This window comes from Saccopteryx bilineata, chromosome 2 (genome assembly GCF_036850765.1).
Source record: "Saccopteryx bilineata isolate mSacBil1 chromosome 2, mSacBil1_pri_phased_curated, whole genome shotgun sequence".
Classification (NCBI taxonomy): Eukaryota; Metazoa; Chordata; class Mammalia; order Chiroptera; family Emballonuridae; genus Saccopteryx; species Saccopteryx bilineata.
In genome coordinates this window covers 53234660-53252154 of record NC_089491.1, presented here as the reverse complement: position 1 = coordinate 53252154, position 17495 = coordinate 53234660, and the positions used below count along the sequence as shown (strand labels likewise).

General features: G+C 40.2%; 1 protein-coding gene and 1 pseudogene across 2 annotated transcripts in view; both read right to left on the bottom strand.

Moving 5' to 3' along the window:
• CARNMT1 (carnosine N-methyltransferase 1) overlaps positions 1 to 14410 on the bottom strand; it is a 53466-nt gene extending 39056 nt beyond the window's left edge. For both annotated transcript variants that reach the window (XM_066257072.1, XM_066257073.1), the window contains exons 1-3: positions 13901 to 14410; positions 5653 to 5848; positions 4271 to 4434 (exon numbers count right to left, since the gene is read on the bottom strand). In XM_066257072.1, the coding sequence (XP_066113169.1) occupies positions 4271 to 4434; positions 5653 to 5848; positions 13901 to 14358 (818 nt within the window). In that variant the 5' untranslated portion in view covers positions 14359 to 14410. The remainder of the gene's footprint in view (positions 1 to 4270; positions 4435 to 5652; positions 5849 to 13900) is intronic.
• Positions 14411 to 17420: 3010 nt separating this feature from the next.
• On the bottom strand, positions 17421 to 17495 carry LOC136327385 (U6 spliceosomal RNA; annotated as a pseudogene).

Below are 17495 nucleotides of genomic sequence, written 5' to 3'. Positions count from 1 at the left end.
TTAAGTGAAAAGAAAAGCAACATACAAAATAAAATATACAGTATGTTGTATTTTGTGTATGAAAAAAGGAAGCACTTAAAAAGAAAAAAAAAAGTATCTGCCAAATTCATAAAAAACAAAAGGGATAAACAAGAAATCAATGATAATGATTACTCACATGGGGGTGGGATGGGATATAGAAAGAGGAGGAAAGGACACTTTCCCTGAATATCAGTTTTGTTTTGTTTTTGTCTAGCTGACAGACATTCTGTACCTTCATACATCTTACCTATAACTTTAAAGTTATTCCACAAATCAAAAAATAAAATAAATCAACAAGAATAATGTAGGGGGCAGAGACACACAACCCTAGAAATGAAAGTAAACTGAAACAAGTGAACCTAAACATACTGAATTTCAAATTAAAAAAACAACCATACTGAGAGATGGTTGAAGGAGAGCTAATATAAGCAAATTGTGAAGAATATTTGTGTTAAGCAATCTTAGTTTGGGAAAAAAAAATAATGGCTAACAAATCCTGAACTCTTTTCAGTAGTTCCGTTTTTCATAGTTGTACAGAGGTAGCAAAAATGAAACAATTTTTTTCCTATCACAGGTTGAGTGAATGGGTAAATGTACTGATGTCAGAAGCCAGAGTTCTCCCTATGAAAAAAGCAGATAGATATAGAGAAGAGGAGAAGACAAGAAGTACGTATTTTTCGCTCCATAAGACGCACCCCCACCCCCACCCCCTCGCCACCTTCTCGCAAAAGTGGAGGGGGAAATGCCCATTTTAACACACCATTTGGTTCAGAATATTTTTTTTTATTTTCCTCCTTAAAACCCTAGGTATGTCTTATGGTCAGGTACATCTTATGGAGCAAAAATATAGTAATCTAATGGAGTTGGGTTGAAACTGGAGGTTATTAGTATGAACTTATGATTTTAAATGTGTATGTATACTTTCTATCTTGAACTTACCAGTACGAACTCATGATTTCTTGTGTGCATATGTTCTGTCCACTGAAAAGCCCAGGAAGCAACGACATCTTATTAACAATGAACATGCCAAGCGTCAGATCTTGGTTTCTATGTACCATTCCACATGAAAAGGATCCAGGTCCTTTAAAAAATTACCAATTCCAGTACTAAACTAGGGAAGACACAGGATCAAACTGAACTATCTTATCATGCCAGAAAGTAAGAAAATGCCAAAAAAAAAAAACCCAAACCCAAAAAAACTATCGGGACATGCCATGCTAAAAGGACATAGGAGCCAACTGAAGGGACTCCTGCTGGGCAAATTTATTTTATTTATGTATTTTTTATTCAGTGAGAGGAGGGGAGGCAGGGGGGCAGAGAGACAGACTTCTGCATGCACTTTGACCAGGATCCACCCAGCAAGCCCTCTAGGGGGTGATGCTCTGCCCGTATGGCGCGTTCTTTTGTAGCTCAGCAACCGAGCTCTTCTTAGCGCCTGAAGTGAAGGCCATGGAGCCATTCTCAGTGCCAGGGCCAACTTGCTCAAATAGAGCCATGGCTGCAAAGAGAAGGAAGAGAGAGAGAAAGAGAAAGGACAAGAAAGAGAGAGAGAGAAATGAGAGGTGGAAGGGTGGAAAATCAGATGGGCACTTCTCCTGTGTGCTCTGACTGGGAATCGAACCCCAGGCATCCACATGCTGGGCCACTGCCTACCACTAAGCCAACTGGCCAGGGCCACTTGCTGGCCAAATTTGAGGCCATTTGAAAATAAATAAAAAAAAACAGTAATAGAGTATAATCATTGAATATAACTGAATAAAATGGGAACCATGAGTCTTTCCTGATAATAGTTACATATTTAGATACAAAATGCTGACTGATAATTGTAGTGTTAGAAAATCACCATTCCATAAATATCATAGAGCTCAGGTTAGTTCATGCAAGAATCATCAACAGATGATCTTTCTAAGGGGAAGTAGTTTGAAATATAGGATATTAATTGCATTGTTTCAAAGGGTCTGCCCAGGAATTGCTTATAACTTGCAAAAAAAGAGGCAGTAACAAAACAGTGGGGAAACCAAATAACATCTTGGCCATTGAGTGTTCATAATTAAAATAATCAATGATGGGCTGATAAACATTTTGTCTCTTAAAGTGGAAGCCTAAAAATGACACATCAGTTATATGTTATTCTGAGAGAACATAGACTCTATATCTAACATCAGATGTCAAACTGAGGAATATTCTATAAAATATAACTTCCTTATATTCTTAAAAAATGTCAACATCATAAAGTCAACAGAAAAAAAAAAGGCCAAGGAACTCTTCCAGATTAAAGACTAAAACATCAGACAAGAGAAGGCAATGTGACCGTAAAGCAAGATACTATCTATGTTGCTGGTTTCGAAGCTGGAGGAAGGGGCCCTGAACCAAGGGAACAGGAATGCGGCTTCAGAAGCCAGGAAATGCAAGGAAACATACTCTATCCTAGGTTTTCTGGAAAGAGTTCAGCCCTGCTGATACTTTGATTTTAGCCAGGAAAAACTGATTTGAGACTTCTGATCTCTAGAATTCTTAAGAAAATAAAATGTATGGTCTTTTAAACAAACATATAAAAAACTAAGACATTACAATCAAATATACTACAATATCCTGGACTGCATTCTAAACAGACAGAAAAATGAGTGTTACAAAGGACATTATCAGGATAATATATCAAACTTGAATATAGACTATAAATTAGAAAACAATATTCAAAGTTAACTTTCCTAATGTGGTACGTTTTTACATTAAGAGAATATCTTTTTTTTTTTTTTTTTTAAAGTAAGCGAGAAAGACAGACAGGAAGAGAGATAAGTAGCTTCAACTTGTAGTTGCATCACTTTTGGTGTTCATTGATTGCTCCTCATATGTGACTTGACGGGGTAGGGGCAGGAGCATTGCATTCCAGCTGAGCCAGTGATCCCTTGCTCAAGCCAGCAACCCTGGGCTTCAAGAAAGCGACCACAAGATCATGTCAATGATCCCATGCTCAAACTGGCAACCCCAAAATTAGAACCTGGGTCCTCAAGATCCCAGCAATGTTCTTTCCACTGTGCCACCACCAGTCAAGCAGAGAATATCATTGTTCTAAAGAACATATATAAAGTGGGGGGAAGCTAGGAGAAAGGAAAGCAAGAAAAAAGTAATAAAAAAAATGTAAAATGTTAAGAATTGATCATTTTAGGTAAAGAGTAGATGAGAGATTTCTGTACCTTCATACATCTTACCTATAACTTTAAAGTTATTCCAAAATTTAAAAAAATTTTAAAAGAGAGAAAGATGCACAAATATACTGACATTTCTGGAAAGCTATACCAAATTTGAAAATGTCAATCACTGAGGAGGGGAAGAAGATGAAGAAAAAGAACCTGTCTACAAAGATATTGAAATGACCAACTGTCCATCCAGTGGTTCTCCTTAAACATACAATTTCTAAATCACGGGTTTCTAGCCTGACATTCACAACCCCAGGGGGTCTAGGGAGAGAATTCACTGGATCTATGAAGGGGACAGAAAAAATTAATTTTAATTTCATTAACCTTTAACTGATACATTTTTCTTCAATTATAAATGAAGACAACAAATAGTAGTTTTAGGAGTACCTATAACTTTACCAAAAATAGAAATCACTATGTTTTCACTTCATATTAGTTATTGAAATTCTCAAACTAACATGTACTATTCAGTGTTTTCAAAATACAGTAAACATTTGTTGCTAGATTTTAATGCAAAATATGATAAAAAGCAGGTTATATCAAAAATTAGCTTTTAAATTTTTTTAAAACTGTATTTCAAAATAACTGATTTCTTGGTAATCCTATGTATTTTATTTTATTCATTTTAAATGTTATTCTCATGGGCTTCAGACTGCTCAAGATTTTCATGACATAAAAAAAGTGAAGAATCTCTGCTCTAAGCTATCGATACCACATTTGCTTCCAAGTTATGTCATTATGAGGAAAATTAAGTTTGCAGTTTTTTGCTCTGTCATAAGTGAAGTATAAAGACATGATTGATAATGAACATGCAATCTAACCCTCTCATTACTTAATTTCTAATTTCCCATATGTGCTAAAACAAAAATTATTCACATTAACTGAAATCTCACATAAAGCATCCAAGAACAAATACAACACCACACACCCACACATGAAGGAAAATAGACATACAGTAACTATAAAAATGAATCAAGACTGTGAAATGCCTCATAGAGAAACTCTGTGCTTACACATCTTAAAGAATTCCTTAAAAACAAGATACTATTTACCATCTCTCTTTTGGAAAATTTTTTAAGATTTCATTAATGATTGGCTGGTAGCAGGCATCCCTTTCTGCTTTCCCAGTTTCGCACCAGTCTCTCACAAACTGTTTCAACGTGGATTTTAACTTATCCATGTCAAATGTAGATGCTGGCATAATCTTCCCATTCCCCTGTTTAAAAAAAGAGAAATCAGTTAGTTTCTGAGAAAAGAAATCAATCTTGATTATGGTTAAACAGATATGCTGCTAAGGGGCTATACAGGTGCTTTAGTAAATAAATCACTGGCCTCTCATCATATCGGGGTTCAAGTGCAGCTTAAGATCCTAAATGAAAAGTCTGGAGGTCTTACTTCTACACTCATTAGATTACAGTCCATTAATCATAAAACCACCATGTAAGTTAACAGTCTTTCCTCAGGGGAGGACCAGCACTGAGCTGTTATGGAGACCATTCTCTTTATAAAAGAAAGAGGAAAGTCCTTCCAGGTCATTAATGGGGTAGCATGAAGAGGTGCATAGTGGAGTGGCCCAACTGTATTTATCCTATGGATACAAAAAGAGGACTTCAGTTTCTATTACTACCAGTCTCTTGAGATTTCTAGTAAAAATAATTTCTTAAAAGATGACCAACAATTGGCCCTAGCCGGTTGGCTCAGCGGTAGAGCGTCGGCCTAGCGTGCGGAGGACCCGGGTTCGATTCCCGGCCAGGGCACACAGGAGAAGCGCCCATTTGCTTCTCCACCCCTCCGTCGCGCCTTCCTCTCTGTCTCTCTCTTCCCCTCCCACAGCCAAGGCTCCATTGGGGCAAGGATGGCCCGGGCGCTGGGGATGGCTCTGTGGCCTCTGCCTCAGGCGCTAGAGTGGCTCTGGTCGCAACATGGCGATGCCCAGGATGGGCAGAGCATCGCCCCCTGGTGGGCAGAGCATCGCCCCATGGTGGGCGTGCCGGGTGGATCCCGGTCGGGCACATGCGGGAGTCTGTCTGACTGTCTCTCCCTGTTTCCAGCTTCAGAAAAATGCAAAAAAAAAAAAAAAAAAGATGACCAACAATAGATACAAGACTTTGGAAACAATGAGTTTAGCAAGGGAAATTAATTTCATATAGCTAGTAAAGTTATTCATAAAAATTTAAGTCACTAATTCTATATGCCAGAATACTATATGAAAATGTGTCAAAATGCCAACAATTATCTTAGTACTTAAAGAAAAATCAGTGAACTAATCCAGTTTCTGGAATACTGTTCTATTAAGCTTAAACAAATGACGGAATATTCAAGTGAAAACATTCTCCGAGTAGAGCAAATGACCTGTGCAAAATGCAATCCAGAAATATAAAGACCTCAAAATATTGAGATCGGACTCTAAAATAAAAACAAACATTTCACATACATTTTCTCCATATTCTTTGTTTTCAAACATATGTAAGCAATCATTCACAATGGTCAGTAGTATTTCTTGATTATGATCAATGCATTTCCGGATCTTGTCCAAGTGAAGAAGAAACTGAGGAAGTAGTTTCTGTTGATTAGCTGGAAGTGATCGAAATTGTCTTTCTGTCCGGTTCACTCGCTCATGCATACTGGTGCTAAAACACAAAAGGAGTATTTTTAATTGGCAAAAGAATTCTCAGCAGAGGCCATTATTATTATTATTATTATTGTTTATAGTTTATTCATTTTAGAGAGAGGAGAAAGAGAGAAGAGGGGAGGAGCAGGAAGCATCAACTCCCATATGTGCCTTGACCAGGCAAGCCCAGGGTTTTGAACTTGCAACCTCAGTGTTCCAGGTTGACACTTTATCCACTGTGCCATCACAGGTCAGGCTAGGCCAATCTTATTTTAAGGCTGTCTTTCTGTACAATTATTCTCTTATAATGTTGGGTACTGTCCTGCACTTAAAATATTTTGATTTCTTAAAGGATACCTACTTATAGCAAGTTTTGGGATTACCTGTTTATGAAATCTGAAAAGAACATCATTTTTAAAAGTTCAATATCACTCACAACGAGCAAAATTTAAAAGCCTGTCTATCTGAAATGATGATAAAAATGTGGAATAATGAGACTATATACTGACTGATGGTGGGCGCATAAATTAGTACCACCACTCTGGAAAATAATTTAGCATACATAGGAAAATTTAATATGCATATTCCCTATGATCTAGCAATTATACTCCTAGACACATACTCAAGAAAATGATCACCTTTTAAATGATCACCATGAAACAAACATGAACAAACATCTACATCACAGCACTGTTAGAAATAACAAACAAAAAATCTGGAAACAATCCAAAGGCCCATCACCAATAGAATGAACAAAGAAAAGTACAGTATAGTCATACAACAAAGTACAGTATAGTCATACAATGAAGTTAAATTAATAAATTATAACTTCACATAATGATATGGATAAAACTCCAGAATGTTAAGTATTTGTTGAAAAGCCAAAGCATAGAAAAATGCATAATGTATAATTCCATTTTATATAAAAATAAACAATATATTGTAGAAACTGAACTACAAGGAAAGTAGAAAAACTACAAGGAAAGCAAGGAAATAAAAAATTCAGTAAAGTGACTTTTTTGAGGGGAAAGGAATACGATGTTTTTTAAAACTGGGTGGTAGATTCATGTGTGTTCATTGCATCATTGTTTATATCATATTTTACATATACAAACAAACAAATAAATGTATATGTTTCTTTTAAAAATTCTTATAGCCCTGGCCAGTTGGCTCAGTGGTAGAGTGTGAGTCCAGCATGTGGAAGTCCCAGGTTCGATTCCCGGTCAGGGTACAGGGGAGAAGCAACCATCTTCTTTTCTACCCCTCCTCCATCTCTCTATTTCTTTCTCTCCCCCCCTCCCTGCAGCCACAGCTAGAATGGTTCTAGGAAAGCTGGCCCCGGGCGCTGAGGATGGCTCCATGGCCTCGCCTCGGGTGCTAAAATAGCTCGGTTGCTGAGCAATGGCGCAGTGACCCAAACAGGCAGAGAGTATCGCCTGGTAGGGGGTTTGCCAGGTGGATCCTGGTGAGGGCACATGCAGGAGTCTGTCTCTGCCTCCCTGCCTCTCACTTAATTAAAAAACAAACAAACAAAAAAACAAAAAAAACCTCCTTAGCATTTAATAAGTATTAAATGAAAATAAACTTTTATCTTTATTCATCCAAATAACTTGCTCATTTTTACCTTATGCCAAGTTATTCTCTAATTTCCAAACAGTAATATTTAAAGAAGTTCTGAAGAAGCTCCTGACAAAACGTAAGCAAAAACCAGGATATATTTTTGGAAGCATGGTTGTGGTAGTACTGGGGGGGGCGGGGGTAGAGGGAATGTAAAAAGATCAAGTTGGCATTGACTTGATGCACTGATGTTTGCTTTTTTGCTTTACTCCCCCATCTTCACGCCCATCTGCCTTGAGATAGTATATAATATAGTAGTGAGCTCTGGAATCAAACAGATCTGGACTCTAATCCAGGTTATAGCACCTTTTGCTCCGTGACCCTTAGAGCCAAGTACTTCCTTTCTCTGTGCCTCAACTGTCACATATACAAAAACATAACAATGTTGATGATTACAGAAGCTATCATTTATTGAGATTTAATAAATCCTAGGTATTAAACCAAGTACTTAAATGGATTGTTTTCTAAAAATCTCCATGAAGCCCTGGCAGGTTGGCTCAGTGGTAGAGCGTCGGCCTGGTGTGCAGAAGTCCCGGGTTCGATTCCCGGCCAGGGCACACAGGAGAAGCGCCCATCTGTTTCTTCACCCCTCCCCCTCTCCTTCCTCTCTGTCTCTCTCTTCCTCTCCCGCAGCGAGGCTCCACTGGAGCAAAGATGGCCAGGGCGCTGGGGATGGCTCCTTGGCCTCTGCCCCAGGCGCTGGAGTGGCTCTGGTCACAACAGAGCGACCACCCTGGAGGGGCAGAGCATCGCCCCCTGGTGGGCGTGCCAGGTAGATCTCGGTCGGGCACATGTGGGAGTCTGTCTCTCCCCGTTTCTAGCTTCAGAAAAATACAAAAAATTAAAAAATAAAAAAGTAAAAATAAAAATCTCCATGAAACCCCACGAAGTGGAAACCAATACATTCCTCTGCCTATACAATGGGGCTTCACTGAAAAAATAATGTGGTAATACACAATATACACTTAGTCTAGTGCCTGAAAATATAGCAAGTGCTCAAATATTGTAGGCAGCCCAACTGATGGTGGCGCAATGGATAGAGTATGGACCTGGGACACAGAGGTTCCAAACTCAAAAGCCTGAAGTCATTGGCTTGAGCACACATTCACTAGTGTGAGCGTGAGATCATAGACAAGACCCCACGGTCGCTGACTTGAGCCTAAAAGTCACTAGCTTGAAGCCCAAGGTCACTCACTGGCTTGAGCTCAAGGTCACTGGCTTGAAGCCAGAGGTCACTAGTTTGAGCCCTAGGTCAGTGGCTTGAGCCCAAGGTCGCTGGCTTGAGCAAAGAGTTACTGGTCAGCTGGAACCCTCCCCCCTTCAAGGTAGGATTGAAAAACAATGAACAACTAAAATGCTGCAACTACAAATTCATGCTTCTCATCTCTCCCTTCCTCTCTTTCTCCCCACGCCCCAGAAAACTAATACATTCACAGAGAAAATTGAAGAACACAGAAAAGTAAAAGCATTCTTTTAACTAAAAGTATAATCCCTCTGTTAGAGATAATCACTTCTACTTTTTGGCATATTTCTGTTTAGTACCTTTAGTAAAAATGTGGTAGCGCACAGAACAGCAGATCACTTGGAAGTAGTTAGAACAGAGAATCTTCAGGTCCTACCCAAGTCCTTCTGAAATGTCATGCCTTTTAACAAGATCTCTAAATGATCTATTGTACATTAAAGTTTTAGAAGCACTTGTAAATCTTCATCCTTATTAGAGAAATTTTCCTGGGTCAGAAAAAAAGTTCTCAAATGACTATATGGCAAATGATTACAATGACTGCTCATCATTTTATCTTATGCAACCAAAATTTACTTAGCTATTTCCCAAACACTGGCCATCTAGATACTTCAATAACTTGTCTATATGAACTTGTGTTCAAATCTGCCTATAGTTTAAAAAAAAAAATTACAATATACCCAAAAATTACCAGGTCAGAAAAGATGGTATTTTTAAGTCTCTTGATACAAACTAATTCTCAGAAAGACTGTATCAATTTACATTCCTAGCAGTAGAGTATGACACTAAAGGAACTATTTAAAGTGGCAATACTATGTTAGGCAAACAGCAGAGTTGCAACAATTTACAATTTACTGTGGACAGGTTAGTCTTTTAGGACTTCATTCCTAGTATTCCTGACCACTGAATGCCCCATAATCACCCTCGCCATACCTCAAAATTCAGCACATCCAACCAAACTGAAATTAGCACATGTCCCACCAAACAAATTGGTACTTCTTCCTACATGGCTGATATGGATGAATGCTACATCCACGCAAGGCAGAAACTAACAAGTCCTACTAACATGCCTCTTCTCATAGCCCACACAATAAGCCCAAGATCCTTTTGATTCTACTTCATAAAACTATCTGCAAATTACACCCTCCCACAATGCTTTACTCAGGCCCTCATTATGTCTCCCCAAAGATTATTGAGGTCAGCTAACTAGGAATGCTGGTACCAACATAACCTCCCCATGAGATATTCTTCTAAAATACAAGTCTCATCATTGTCACTATCTAACCTCCATATTTCAGCATGTGTAAAAGCAATCAGTAAAGGTTCATTCAGTTAGGCTCCCCAGGTGCACCTGTTGTTCTCTATAAAGACTACTTATTTCTGGGAGTTAAGTTCTAGATCTGTAAAAAAAAAAAAAAAAAAAAAAAAAAACCTAACGTATTTTCTGTCAATTCCCACTATACGAGTGATATAACTACAGAGAGCAGGATGAGATGTAGCATATTCCTTAACCCTGGATTACTTAATGGTGTGTTAAACTATCCATAACATACATCCACAATGACTCTCTTGAATTAAGTGAGGTCTTACCAAAGTTGAGAAGAGTCCAATCCTTACTGTACTATATAATTCAGAATGCCTTCACTATTCTGGAAATACTTACATTACGAGGAAGAGTGAAAAAATAAAATGGAGTCCCTATGATCAAGATGTTAAATTAACTAAAATCAAATATGTTGAGGCATAGGAAATGATTTTATTCTTGTTCTAACTAGCCCGGGAACTTAAATTCTTTAACTTTCCAGTTCTGTGGTAATGCCTGGATATACATGAGTCCTCTGGATAACCCTCTAGTCACCCTCTGAAGGACTCATATATTCAGACCACCTGACATCCAGCATCTAGACTAACATCTGACTATTCTCAAGAATGCACATTTTACTATAAGAACTCTCAACGTTTTCTTCTTCGAAACACATCTGAGTTTTTACCTAGTTGTGTTTCCAACTTGCAAACCCTAAGACTCGTGAATAAATCTTTATCATTTATTTCTAGCCAAAGTTCCAGGCTCTTTATGAGTGTGTCGGACAACTATGTGTTTTAAGACAGAGGTGGAAAACTATGTACCGCCCTCACCCAAACCCTTGCTACTTGGTCTGCTTCTGTATAAAACGTTTTGCTGGAACACAGCTATGCCCACTTGGTCACATGTTGCCTATGGTTACTTTCACAACAGGGTAGAGTTGAATAGTTGTAACAAAGACCACCCAGCCCTGAGAACTTAAAACAGTCATTGCCTGGTTCTTTAAAAAGTTTACCTACCTGGCTTTAAATGAATGTTTTATAGCCTCTGACTCTCTCTAGTTCTGATCTCAGTTAGCATCATGAGGCCACATCTTCTGGCAGCTAAGGGGAGAAAATTTTCAGCAGCTATCTTTCCTTAAGAGTAGCTCTACCTCCAGCTCTCTCAAGAAGGCTGGTCTGGGCAGAGATCCTAGCTCTGACTCAGTCGCGTTTCATCAGGGTGGGTCCGATGCTGGGTCTGAGCCAAGGGCCAAGGTCACTGACACTGAACCTCCTACACCTGTTGAACTATTCTAAAATTTCAAACAGAAAGCCATACCTTTTCAGAGAAAAGTCTGCTTCAATCCATTTTAAATATTTATCAAATATCCAATATTAAAATTGTCTTACTAGTATCACTGCTTAGTAATATAGGGTAAAATTTTAGTAAATGATTTTAAATTTCAGTCCAGACATTACCACAATTTGGTTGTGTAACCATGGGCAAGATACTCATCTCTTTATATGCCTATCCCCTCATATGTAAAAATGAGCTCTACATCTCAATTTTAAGTCTCACCTAACTGCTATTTCTAAAAGTAGGACAAATTGTGAAAAGTCTTTGAATTTTCAACTGTAGTATTTTCTACGTGACTAGGTAACTTCATTCATAACAGTGGTATCTTAAGGCAAACATTTTTTGCTATTCATTTATAATGCTCTAATCATTTTTACCTTGGAATATGTCATCTAAGCAAAAATCTGTAAAAAGCACAAAACTGGAAGCCAACGGAAAAAGAAAACATTAATCAAAAGACATTTCTTGCCCCATGACATTAATCTAAATCTCCTATATATGGACTCAAAGACATTTAGCAGTAAATGCAAACTCTATGACTACTGAGACGGAGGAAATAAAATTTTAATTTTGTTAATTTAATTTAGCCACATGTGATTAGAGGCTAAGGTATTGGAGAGTGCAAGTCTAGAAGATCATACAATGTTGGAATGTTTAAGAATCCAGTGTTTTCTGCTATATAATATGTTCTGTAACCTTAATCTTTAAAGCGATATTTTTAAAAGCATATTTTTAATCATATTATTTTCAGTCTAGAGATTTAAAATGTTTCATCAGAGTGCAAATAAAAAGGGTTGTTTTCAAAAAATATTTTCCTCAATCCCTCATTAAACTTAAAAAGGAGGATGAGAGTATAAAAAACTGTATCAAAACCACTAGAACATGCACACAACTGCCCTTTTTTATACTGTCACATTTGGGATCTAGATCCAGGTCAAAGTCCCTCTGCTCCCACAACAAAATGGTCCATCTGATACCTAATCATAAATATCAATTCTAAATTAGTCCTAGTATTGTAGAACTAAGTACAAACACATTTTTTTAATTTTTTTGTGTCCATTATATTCCCAGGACATTTCCCAATATTCTTTCTAGATTTTTCAACAGTAAAATGCACCAGACTTTTCTGCATCTACCACCCTTAGCTATCTAATGTCAGCTGTTTCCCCTGCCTGTGCGTTCTTCCAGGCACAATACATAAAATTCAGTTCTCTGATTGTCTGCCTTCCTCTGTTGACACTAAATAAAATTCCCATACTATTCCGTTTCGGGATACATAAGTAATGCCAGCAAGCCAACTATTGTTTAATTGGTAAATTGTGTCATCAAAATCTTTGCACTTCAGAAAGTCATGTCAGATTCTAAATAACTTTAAGCTTTTATTAAGCAAGTTTCTAAATTCAGAAAAGTAACACTAGTTTACCAACTAGTCACAAACTAACAGACTATTTGAGAAGGACAAATGTATATTTCTGCTACTACTTGCCTTATGTGTTAAAAATAGAGCTTCAATAACCTATGCCAAGTACTGGTGACTTAAAATAAATGAGGCTCAGGTCCTACCCTTGAGGAAGTCACAGTCAAGCAATATAAAAAGTTCTCATAAAGCACAGCAGAAGCCCATCCAGGGGAATTAGATGGGAGATCCTGTCTGATTAAAACTGCAGACTGAGACCCTGTCCCTCGGTGGACTCACTTCTACAAAAATAAAATACTACCTTTATCTGAAAATCCAGTTAAGTCCTTTTCAGATCTTGGAATTAAAAGTTTTGTGCCTAAGCTATTTCAACATCTATCTAGAAGGAAAATAAAAGTTAGAAAGTTTAAGTACTAAACCGTGCCAGGCTCACGGTGTGAATTCGATACATATTTGCAAAATAAAAGACCACAAAGGTGGCTTCTTTCAAGTCCCTCTTTGATTATTGCAAATGTCAGAACTTCATGACCACCTCGGTCCTTAATTTCACCCACCAGTTAAAGACACTGAGCCGCATCATTTTCTGGCTCATCACAAATGTGCCTAAGCTTTCACAGCGCCAAGGGTGGGGGTGGGGGTGGGGGTGGGGGTGCATGGAGGTGGAAATCTTAGGCAGTTCTCGCAGGATTTGGCGAGTTTGGGAAAATACGTCCTGCCGCATCCCACGTGGAGGTGAACTTGGGATCTCCGTGTGTTCAGTGCGAAAACAAGAAGACATCCAAATCATGCCCAGCACTGGGACAATTTACCATCATCTTTCTGAAATTGTCATAGCATTTTCCGGTCACCCCCCCCCCGGGGGGGGGGCATCAAAGCCAAACCTTTAACGAGGGATGGAAGGTAAGAGAGCTAAGTTGATCCAGGGATCAAAAGACAAGAGGCTAAGCATCAGACGGCGCGGAAGACACACGGGTGTGCAGGGCCGAAAGGGACTGTGGTGGTCCGAGGTGACTTGGGGACCCAGAGGTCAGCTAAGGCGGCCAGTCCGGGAGTCAAGGAGGCGTGGCGGCCACGGGTGGCGCCACCGTGCCGGCGAGTCCGCCGCAACCAGCGGACGCCCCGACGGGCTAGCTGGGGTCCGCCACGAGCTCCTTACCCGTAGTAGCGGAAGGCATTAATGATCTTCCAGAAGTGCTCGCGCTCGAGCCGCTCCTCCTCCTCCGTGCTACGCGCGGCTGCTCCTGTCGCCGCTGCCGCCGCCGCCGCCGAGTCCACAGCGACAGAGCCCAAACGCCCGGCGGAGAACTGCACTTCCACCTCCGCGCTCCCACCGCGGCCGCCGCGGCCACCGCGACCGCCACCACCGCCCCCGCCGTCCTCCCGCAGCTGAGAGGCAGGCGGCGATGGGCGCCGCCGTCGCTGCATAGTCGCCGCGGCCCTCAACCTGGGTCGCTTGCGCCTAGTCCCGACCGAAAGCGTGGTGGCGGCTGTTCGACCTTCCTGTAGACACGCCCCCAGCCTAGCGGCGCGCTCCGCCTCCGCCGCCCTCAGGCCTCCATCTGCGCTGGGCTCCGCCGGGTCTTTACAGCGCCCACACCGAGCGCGCATGCCCATGCGAAGGTACGACGGAGGGGACACGGCCGTCTGCTCTCCTAGGCTGCCGACCTTTGGCGACGGCGCACTGACGTCACGACGACACGTACAGTGGGCGAGGCAAATGACTGGGTGGGCGGGGCAAATGACTGGGTGGGTGGGTCCATAGAGGAATTCCCTGATTGAGTTGGCCGGGCACCTGTGAGTAACCACATGGGTGGGAGACTTGAGCCTAACGAGTGCTGGATTCTGTGTGGAACAGACAAACTAAAGTACTAGTTTAGAAAAAAGTTTAGGCTTTGATTAATTTATTCGGAACTTTTATTTCACAATGGGAGGAAAGTCTTGCATTCATCCTCATTTAAGTTTTAGTTCATTTTCTAAATGAATTTCTACTTTTAATTACGTATGGGGAGAGGGACACCATCATCGCCTGTGAAAGTCCAAATAGGGTTCTGACTGATGATGGCAACAGATGAGGAAAATATAAGGACCTAACTATTCGGTACTTGCCTTTGGAAGACCACCAAAGTTCGCAGGAGTCCTAATGCCTCACCATTGGTGCCACACTAGTATCTAAAGGTGATCCTTAGTAGTGCCCGACCTATTTCTCTTTACCTACGTTTACTCCCTCACCCCCATTTCTCTCTGGGCTAATAGCTAAAACAGCTGCTCTACCTGCATTTAAGGTTATTCTCACGAAATAAACTCATCCCACTTAGTTTAATCAACCACCCAGCAAATCAGTCTTTCAAAATAATGGTGAAGAGGAACACTATTCTATGCAGAAGAGTTAAACATTCTCAGGGACCACACTGTTTCTTTAAAAGGTGTAATCATATTGAAAAATGGATTCTTATTTTTCATCATTTAAATTAATAATTGAAATAAAGGGAATGTTAAAATAAGTGTGGTTATTCTTAGTTAATGTTACTGTAAAGCCAGTGGCCACAGCTGCCACTATCAAAGCAGCCCGGCCCATGCAGGTTCACATTGGATTCGGACAGTCGGTAAAGAAACAATGGAGCCAAAAACTGGTGGGCCATAGTCTTTAATCCTAGCTTGCACCCGGCGGGCAAGCAAAAAACACACACTGGGCTCCAAAACCCACTCACATTCAGTGCTCACAAAGCTACTGACTTATCCGAGTTTCCTAGAATCAAAGGTTTCTAGCTCACCAGACTTACTCACCTCTGTTCCCCATCTCCTTCCTTCTCCCTGCACAAACTCTGCAATAACTGGCTTCTCACTCAACACTCCGCCATCTTGGCTTCCTCTCCTGGCCTCCTCCACGTGGCCTTTCTCTGCTCTCTGCTCTGCTCTCTCCTCTAATGCTAGTAATCCCAGGAACCGAGAGAGCAAGCTCCCGTTCTGCCCCCATTTTATAGTGTAGCAATCCAAACCTTTAATCCAATATACAAAATAGGGAAGTCTCTAATACAGGGGCCCCCAAACTACGGCCCGCGGGCCACATGCGGCTCCCCGAGGCCATTTATCCGGCCCCCGCCGCACTTCTGGAAGGGGCACCTCTTTCACTGGTGGTGAGAGGAGCACATTGACCATCTCATTAGCCAAAAGCAGGCCCATAGTTCCCATTGCAATACTGGTCAGTTTGTTGATTTAAATTTACTTGTTCTTTATTTTAAATATTGTATTTGTTCCCGTTTTGTTTTTTTTTACTTTAAAATAAGATATGTGCAGTGTGCATAGGGATTTGTTCATAGTTTTTTTTATAGTCCGGCCCTCCAACGGTCTGAGCGACAGTGAATTGGCCACCTGTGTAAAAAGTTTGGGGACCCCTGCTCTAATACAAAATCACTTCTCAGAGACATGATGGGATTGTACCACCCGACATCAAAAAGGGTGGGAAAGGCTTAATCCCAGAATCAAGCCCCAGGCTACAACAATCCTGCCTGGCCGCAGCCTGCCCCAACACACATTAATATCACCTGGGCGACGGCCTCCACGTGGGCAGCGCCATCTTTAACAAAATGAGCATAATATATTTTATCTGTCCAACAGTTATATTTTCATACAAAACTATAATATAGGGGTGGGCAAAGTAGGTTTACAGTTCACATGGAAAAAGACATGCAGGTTATGATTATTATAATAGCTTTATTAACTCAAAAGAATGTCAAAATGGCACAGTGCACTTAGGTACAATCTTGTAAGTGCTCAAATTGCAGGACTTCATTATTTACACATTCTTGTAGTCTACTAGCTATACTCAAGCACACTTTAGCAATGACTTCTTATCTATTTTTGCCCACCCTGCCTGTATTTTAAAGTCAAATTATTTTTTTTATTAATGCAGTAATGCATGGTTCAAAGTTAAAAAGGAAGGTGAAAAGGGTTACACATGTGAAGTTTCTTTATTCCTGTCTCTAACCACCCATATCCCCAGCCCAGATACAATATATTAATTCCTTACCTATTGAAGATTTTCTATCCAGTGCCTGTTTTTCTTTGAGACTGGTGGTTGGAAGTTATGCATAAGTCCCATAATATTAACTCCTAGAGCCCTGGCCAGATGTCTCAGTTGGTTGGAGTGTTGTCCCAAAGCACAGAGGTTGCCAGTTTGATCCCTGGTCAGGGCACATTACAGGAGCAGATCGATGTTCCTGTTTCTCTCTCCTTCCCCCTTCCTCTCTCTCTAAAATCAATACAACAAACATTGAAAAATAAATAAAACTATATTTTAAAAAATACATATTAACTGCTAGCAACACTGATTTTCTACACAACTGAAGGAGGGAGATTTGGAACTGAGAGAACTCGTCATCTGAGCTTCCCAGAGCTGTCAGGGAGACTACTGAGCACAAAGGTATTTTAAAAAAAATGTTTTCCCCCTTTAACCTTTATATTATAATTAAGTGTTTAACACCCTATTCTGAAATAGAGTTGCAGTTTCCCGCTTCTGCTTGTCATCTTACTCAAAATATTGTATACTTTTATCGTTCTGTTTCATGTGCAAGAGCTCCTTTCGTTTCCTGTAAGGTAGGCTCTGTGGTTGATAAATTCCCTCAGCTTTTGTTTGTTTGGGAAAAGCATTTATTTCTCCTTTATATCTAAAGGATAACAAAAACATGGATCACTTAGTGAATTTGCATGTCATCCTTACTCAGGAGCCATGCGAATTCTCTCTGTATTGTCTA